The sequence below is a fragment of the Bison bison genome, unplaced genomic scaffold (assembly GCF_000754665.1).
Source record: "Bison bison bison isolate TAMUID 2011002044 unplaced genomic scaffold, Bison_UMD1.0 scf7180017864370, whole genome shotgun sequence".
Taxonomy (NCBI): domain Eukaryota; kingdom Metazoa; phylum Chordata; class Mammalia; order Artiodactyla; family Bovidae; genus Bison; species Bison bison.
Genome location: NW_011494942.1, coordinates 14,816,193 through 14,824,374, shown reverse-complemented (window position 1 = coordinate 14,824,374; position 8,182 = coordinate 14,816,193). Strand labels below are relative to the sequence as shown.

The following is an 8,182-nucleotide window of genomic DNA, read 5'->3' as shown; positions in this document are numbered from 1 at the left end:
CTGTTTTGTAACAAAGCCCTGGTTTGAGTTCCCTGAGTCATGAAGTTAAATAGTTATTTTTAAATGTTCTTTTACACTAACTGAACTTCCTTTCTCTAAAAGCTGAAGAATCTGTGTAAACATTTTACTTTTATGTGTATTTAATTGATGGGGGTCTAGAGAATATTTCAAAGAAATATGTTTTAGGGACTTTCCTAGCAGTCCAGTGATTAAGACTGTGTTCTCAATGTAGGGGCACAGGTTTGATCCCTAGTTGGGGAACTAAGATCCTGCATGCTGTACAGTGTGACCTAAAAAAATAAAGAAAGAAAGAAATATGTTTTTAACTTTGTCCTATATATATATTTTTGAGACTCATTATGTTCTCAGAGGTTAATTCAAATACTTAGAGAACATCAGTTTGAACTATGAGATGTTCAATTTTCTCTTCTTTTATAACTTAGTACGATATTGCTTTTTTTAAATTTTTACTTAAGCTGAAGCTAAGCAAAAATGTGGAATTGTTAATCCTCATACTGTCACGAAGTAGTCATGTGATCTTGGGCAGTAATGTAACTTCTGTGAACTTCAGCTTTATCATTTGTAGACGGGGAATGGCAATTAATCCACCTACCTTCTTAGGTGGAAAATGTATTGAGGGAAATGTAACTAAGATCCATGGATAGTCCCCACCCACACATCCAAGCTTTTTCATGAAATCACAGGGCTCTGGACACTTTTCCTGCTCTGCTCCAACTTTCTCCTCTGTTTATGCCTATAGACCTCACTTTTTACGTCATCTCGGTACATCCATTCTACAAACCCCAAATCATTTGCTTTTTACGCTTTTATAACTGAGTCAGTGACAGCATTCAGAGTAGTGCTTTTTAACCTTGACTATGACTTATTTTTTCTCCCTACCCTGCTTTTAAATTTTATTTTTAGTTAAACTGTCAATGCTGAGAGAATTGTAGATTCACATGCAATTATAAGGAATAATACAGAGACACCAAAGTACTTTTTACCTTGGTTTTCACCAGTGGTAACAACTTGCAGCATTTGACATTTATACAATTGAGATACAAAACACTTCTATCTCCAAGAGGATCGTTACTATTGCCTCTTTATAGCTACACCCATCTCCTTCCTCCCCACTCTACCCTCCCCACCCAGATTTCTGTCAATCATGGATCTGTTCTCTTTGTTTCTATAATTTTGTCAATTCAAGGATATTATATAAATGGAATCATATAGTATGTAAACTTTTGTGATTGATTTTTTTTTCACTTAGCATTAACACCCTGGAGCTTCATTCATGTTGTTACATGTATCAATAGTGCATTGCTTTTAATAGCTGAGTGGGAGGGATTGGGGGCAGGAGGAGAAGGGGACGACAGAGGATGAGGTGGCTGGATGGCATCACTGACTCGATGGACATGAGTCTCAGTGAACTCTGGGAGTTGGTGATGGACAGGGAGGCCTGGCGTGCTGCAATTCATGGGGTCGCAAAGAGTTGGACACGACTGAGCGCCTGAACTGAACTGAACTGAATGTTCATGGTATGAATGTTTAACCACTCATAACTGTTTAACCATTCATTTGTTGAAGAACATCTGGATGGTTTCTAGCTTTTAGATGTTACAAATAAAGCTGCCATGAACATTCATGTAAAGGTTGTTTCCTTTTTTTACTTAAATGATGCTGGATTGACTATCTTTATATGTACATTTTTCTAGGTCTATTGCCTTAAAATAAATTTCTCAGATGCAGAAATGCAGGATTTGGGGCATAACTGTTTTCAAGATCCTTGACATATTTTTCCATTATAAACACAGCTGAATGTAGAGTACAAGTCAATACCTCTCCCTACCCCCATCCTGCAATTTGGCAATATCTGACAATTTTTGAAGTGCAGGCCTTGTGGTCTAGCAACTCAATTATCCAGGATACTGGCACCGACACACAGATAGGTGATCTGGAAAACTTGATGCAGTTTATAAAGGAAAAAGTTAAAGTCTAAATATTTGCCAATGGGATTTAATAAATTGCAGTACATTCATTATCTGAATACTGTGTGCTGTTAAAAGAATGATGTAGTAGATCTGTGTGCAATGATATAAATAATATCATAATTTAGTCAATGAAGAGTATCAGAATAAGAAAAAACTATTGATGGGAAAAATATGTTGGTAGAGGGAAAATGCTTTAGCTCAAGGAAATTTGGGAGGAGATTATGATAGAGCAATGATCATCTATGAAGGCAGTATAACATAAGATTTGCTACACGTGTAGAGAGATGAGTAGGAAAAGAATAGACAAGTTACAAAGAGTTTTATGTAGTTTTGTTAAGAGATAGCAGTAAAAATAAAGAACATATCATTGAAATTAATGGCCTATGATAGCAGGTATGCTGAGGCACTTAAGTGTGTAAAAGCCCAGACGAAAATGAATTGAAACAGCCTGGGAAAAGGGAAAACAAACACAAGAGCACTGCATTCAGTGTGTGTGTGTGTGTGTGTGTGTGTGTGTGTGTGTGTGTAGCATATATACACACAGAGTCACAAACCCACAGTATTTATATATATACAAATTTTGGTGATAAGAAAAACAAAGTGAATGTGTAATATGTCAATATATTTTATAATGCAACTGTGAAGATAGATATTTGCTGTAAAAATACTTCAAAAGTTTAAATTGCTACAAATATATTCTTCCCCATTCTTCATGTAACATAGTTGAAAAAGGAAGACAATTTTATCCTTCTCCATTGTCATCTCAGATTCAGCATGGTGATGTCCTCAAGGCACACGGGTTGAAAAACAAATGCATTTTTAAAAATGGTTATGGATGAGAATCCCCACATCTCAGTGCAGGACATGTGTTTCTGTTTTCCTAGGAGGATATGGAAATACTTGGAGCAAAATGGTATCATGTACATTGATTGGGACCCTCCCCTCTGAGTAACTAATAGGTGGAAGCTTCTGGAAGATTTTATTTATTAAATTATAGGGTTACAGAGGATAATGTCAGGTCAAAGACATTTCTAGAGCTATCACTGAAGAGCAAACAATATAGACAATGTTAATATGAATCTTATAGACTAATTGATATTTGTCTTTTTCTTTCTCATCCTTTTTATTAGGAGAGTTTGTATCTACAATCTGTTTGCCAGGGAAAGATGATAAAATAAATTTACTTTCCAAATGTTTGACTGCCGGATGGGGAATAACTGAACCTCATCGTGAGTATATTTATTAACTCTTCTAAAATTAGAATCCAAACAATTATATGTGAAGTCTGAGTATACTGTTTATTCATTTTCAATTGCTCTGTAGTTTTCATAGGAATGATAGTAGAAAAACTTTTTTTCATAATAGGTCTAAAGGTTACTGCTTGAGTTTTAGGCCATCATATTCATTAACACAAGTTCATTGATTCTAGTTCATTGATACTTCTAAAAACTTGTGTTGGTAACTATCTAGTGATGTTATTACCCAATAAATATTTGTGTGTATTTACTCCCCAATTGTGTTGTGAGTGCACATACACACACACACACACACACACACACACATATACACAGTTTGTTTTCACAATAGTGTAGATATTGCTATTGTAAAAACCCATACTTGAAGATGTATGTGCCTGTTCTTAAAGCTGTCAGGCATTTTTCTGAAATGATAGGGTTGTATAAAAGGTAAGTGTGTAGATATGATATTACTTATATGTGGAATCTAAAATGTAACACAAATGAACTTATCTATGAGACAAAAACAGACTCAGACATAGAGAACAGACTTTTGGTTGCCAAGGGAGAGGAAGGGCAGGGGAGGGTTGGATTGGGACTTTGAAACTAGAAGATGCGAGCTATTATATAAAGGATGGATAAACAACAAGGTCTTGTTGTGTAGCACAGGGAACCAATTTCAATATCCTGTAATAAATCAGAAAGTAATATGAAAAAGAACATATATATACATTACATATATGTATAAAATGTATATTTATGTCTGAATCACTTTCCCGTATACCAGAAACTATCACAATGTTGTAAATCAACTATACTTCAATGTTTTTTAAAAGGTAAATGGGTGGAAAGATTATGTGAAAATATTCTAGTCCATATAGAGATCAAATCCATGTCTCTGGTCTCACCTACACCCTATTTTCCAAATGAATTAACTAGTTACAAATATCCAACAAAGTAAAGAGTTAGAATGTAATTTCAGCTGTCAGCTTCCAGTCAGTGTCAGCACTTAGAATGTCCTGCTCAGCAGAAGTCAAATCAAAAGAATGAAAAGATGGCAAAACCAATGAAATAAAGTATAGACTTCATATGTCAAAAATGAATTATGTTGTTTGCTTTGTCAGCAACTGATTTGGGTGTAAATTTTGTCTTTGTTTTCATAAGGTGGTATCATTTTTATATCTTTTGAGGACTATACTAATGACAAAAGAATGCACATAAAATGTGTTTTGTTGTTTCTGTTGTATAAACCACTGTGGAATAATTGGTTTTTTACAAGTCACCTAATGGCATCATTGAAGTACTGAGAGAGGAGAATGAGTAGGATTTACCCCTTGGAGTCTGTGTATATGTAAGGCTAATTTTGTTTTATCCTTTAATAGCATTTGCCTATGTATTTTTCTTTCTTTTCTACTAGAAGATGAATTTCCTAAAACTGTGCAGCAGGCAAAGGTACCACTGATCAGTAGTATATCTTGTCGAAGCTACTGGGGACTGGAAATTAAAAACACTAATATATGTGGAGGGGCTTCCGGATCATCCTCCTGTATGGTAACTAAGGCCTGCATTCACGAGGGCAGGAGGTTCTTTTCAGTGTTGTCTTCTGAATGTTTGTTTGCTGACCAGAAAGAGGTACAAACGTATGGCAGTTTTAAAGTGAAAAATGAGAGGAATAAGTCCATTGCTAAGTTGATGTACTGCGACTGCTAATTTGATATTTGCATAGATTCAGTTTTCAAAAGGAATTACTCATTCCATTGCTAGATTGAACTACGTGAAACTGATGATTTTCAGCTATTTTTGACCTACAAAAAAATGATGATTTCTTATGGTTTGACATCATAGCTGAATTAGGTAGCTCAAACTACCTATTTCCAGTAGCACTGAAAATATAAAAATGCTTTTGTGTAACTCAAAGCCATCATTTGCTCATTGATATTGATTAGACACATGAAACTTCCTGCATGGTAGTCTATGGTCAGCATAAAATGAATTCATGTTTCTTTCAGCATGCTTTGAAAATATAAATTTTGATCTGAATCAGAGATCTGTAACATCAGCCAACGAGCTCAGTGGTCCTAGTTCCTTGAGCTGTTGTGATGGGAGAGAGACTTACACTCTTGTCTGATCATCCCCTGCAGTTGGGGGTTAGCGTCCCCCAGGAATCATGCAGTCGGGAGAGTGAACTTTTCTTTTTGCTGGTTGCAGGGAGATTCTGGAGGACCGCTGCAGTGTGGTGAGGGTGGACAGTACAAGCTCATCGGTATTGTGAGCTGGGGCAGCAGTAACTGCCATCCTGCCGCACCAACAGTCTTCACCAGAATTTCTGCCTACACAGACTGGATCACATCCATCACTGGAGGAGAAGCAGGATCACTGGGAGACCAACCTGGTGGGACTGTGATCACAAGTGGGAAAGGAAATACATAACCACATATCTGGAAAACATGTCTCTTGTCATTGCTAAAAAAACTCAATGTCACTTTTCCCAACTTTTGTCATTGAGGAGCTTGGATTTGGTGTATAAATACATTCAATATTAAACATTGGTCACAGAAAGTTAATGTTGGTTCGTGCCTCCTGGGACTTACAATCTTAAATGCCGTTAAATTCATATCCATGTACTATGTATATGTCACATTTGAATACCACCATATATACTTTTTGGGGTTTCCCAGGTGGTGCTAATGGTTAAGAACCTGCTTACCAATGCAGGAGATATAAAGAGGAGATAAAGAGATGTGGGTTCAATCCCTGGGTCTGGAAGATCCCCAGAAGAGGGCATGGCAACCTACTCCAGTATTCTTGCCTGAAGAATCCCATGAACACAGGAGCCTTACCAGGGTCCATATGGTTGACTATGGTTCATATGGTCCACAGGAGCTGACTGCAGGTCCATATGGTACTGACTATGGGTTATGGTCCATAGGGTTGCAAAGAGCAAGACATGACTGAAGCTATTCAGCGCAGAACAGCAGCAGGTGGTGCTGATGGTAAACAATCTGCCTGCCAACGCAGGAGACTCAAGAGTCGTGGGTTCGATCCTTGGGTCTGGAGGATCCCCTGGAGAATGGAATGGCAACGCACACCAGTATTCTTGTATGGAAAATTCAATGGGCAGAGCAGTCTCACATGCTACAGTCCATGGGGACTCAAAGAGTCAGACACAACTGAGCATACATATATACTTTTACTATTTTTTCTAATTTGGTTAACATTGAAAGATATGAAGAGAAATACTACTCCCTCCTTGTAATTCTTAATTTTACTCACACAGATAAGCACAAATATAGGAATGGTCCCAGTAAGTTTCACAATTTCAATGAGCAACTGACATTTAAGAAATGATTTATCAGGCTTATCACCTGAGTTTTAACTTTTTAGGTACAATTTAAGATATTTCCATTGTTTTCAAAACATTTATCTGAATTTCAGCTGACCAGTACCATTACCCTCATCTTTCAAAGCTTAGCCAAAAATTAAGGAAGGCCCTTGAGACCAGAGACTTAATGCCAGAGCCCATCACAAAGATATATGATGTAGAATGAGAAAGAGCTTGAAGCAACTATTTTTTTTCTTATTTCCCACCAATATTTATCATTTGTTTCCAAAATTACAGCATTCAAAAAGGGAGGATAGTTTAACTTTTTAGGTAAGCACAATATAAACAAATCAAAGAACAATCCATAAAGAAATAACTAAAAGATAATTTTTGTTTCTTTTTCTGATCTCCCTTTCTCTTACCCCATTCTTCCCATTCCCTCTCTATTTCTCTTTCTGTCTCTCCTCTCTTTTGCAAATGCTACAAAGGGAAAGTGTTTTTAAATTTCCTAGTATTTACTAAAAACATCTTTTATGAATTTTGGCCTAAATTGCATTCATTGATTTAAATTATACTGTTCGATAGGAACTCAGTAAATTGAAAGATGAGATTTATAATGAAGATTCTCTCATTCTTATGTTAATTTGTCTTGTAGTATTTTTACTTTGTCTCATTAAATTGCTCTCATCTTTTCAGTTAGATGACATTAGGGGAGTTACAGATGGACTGTATTAAAACATCAGGCCTGTCTAAAGCATTTTTCTTCACAGTGTGACCTGCAGGTGGTTAATTTGGATGCTTGGACAATCTCTGGTCTCCTGGGACGGTGATCTGGTGGTGATGCTTGAGGGCTCTGCAGCAAAAGATGTAGGGTTAGCATTTCATGTACTACTTGGGGAAGCTGCCTGACTTTTCTACAAGGGTCAGAGACTATTTGGTGATCTCTTTTCAGCTTCAGTTGGCAGTAATTTTTAAATTGTTCTGTATTTAATCTTTTCCCTGTTGAATAGGACTGTGTTAGACTATTTTACTGTTAGACTGCTTTACTTTCCCTTGTCCTAGTTGAAAGCCAATTTCACTCAGGAGGGACATAAGCTTTATTTCTTACTTCGACTGTTTCTTCTTCCCCAAACTCTTTTATTCTTTCATTTCAAGGTCAAGCTCTATGTATATTAAACTGCAATCAACTGTGTACATTGATATAGTCTGTAAAAGTTATGTAGCCAAATTAAAAAAAAATAGAGACCTAATAACCTAAGTTTTTGCTCATGTGTTTATTTTAAAATGTCCTCCATGAGCACCTGCTGTATGGCAAAGAGGGGCACCTTGAAAGAGGAAATTTCCCTCATCTTTAGAATCTCATTCTAGGGGAGAAGAACGATATACAAAGTTAATTACGATTCTGTATGCCATGGAGCTGCCAGTCTAGGAGGAAACAATCAACACTTTCTGCAAAGATGGATGGAGGTTTTGCAGGAAGAGTAATATTTGAACTGAGTTTTAAAGCTCTAATATTAGTTGACTTGATTTTTGTTTTATGTCTTAATGGTTTATACACTGGTATCTGATGTTAAAGAAATCTGTATCAAGCTATTTTCCTATGAACAACTCCACATACTTTGAGTGTCTCCTAT

At 36.4% G+C, this 8,182-nt stretch overlaps 1 protein-coding gene across 1 annotated transcript in view; it reads left to right on the top strand.

Annotated features, from left to right (window-relative positions):
• The window catches only part of OVCH1 (ovochymase 1), a 93,839-nt gene extending 88,057 nt beyond the window's left edge, over nt 1–5,782 (top strand). The window contains exons 25-27 of the mRNA XM_010856036.1: nt 3,122–3,220; nt 4,644–4,777; nt 5,435–5,782. Of these exons, the coding sequence (XP_010854338.1) occupies nt 3,122–3,220; nt 4,644–4,777; nt 5,435–5,656 (455 nt within the window). The 3' untranslated portion in view covers nt 5,657–5,782. The remainder of the gene's footprint in view (nt 1–3,121; nt 3,221–4,643; nt 4,778–5,434) is intronic.
• The last annotated feature ends 2,400 nt before the right edge of the window (nt 5,783–8,182 follow it).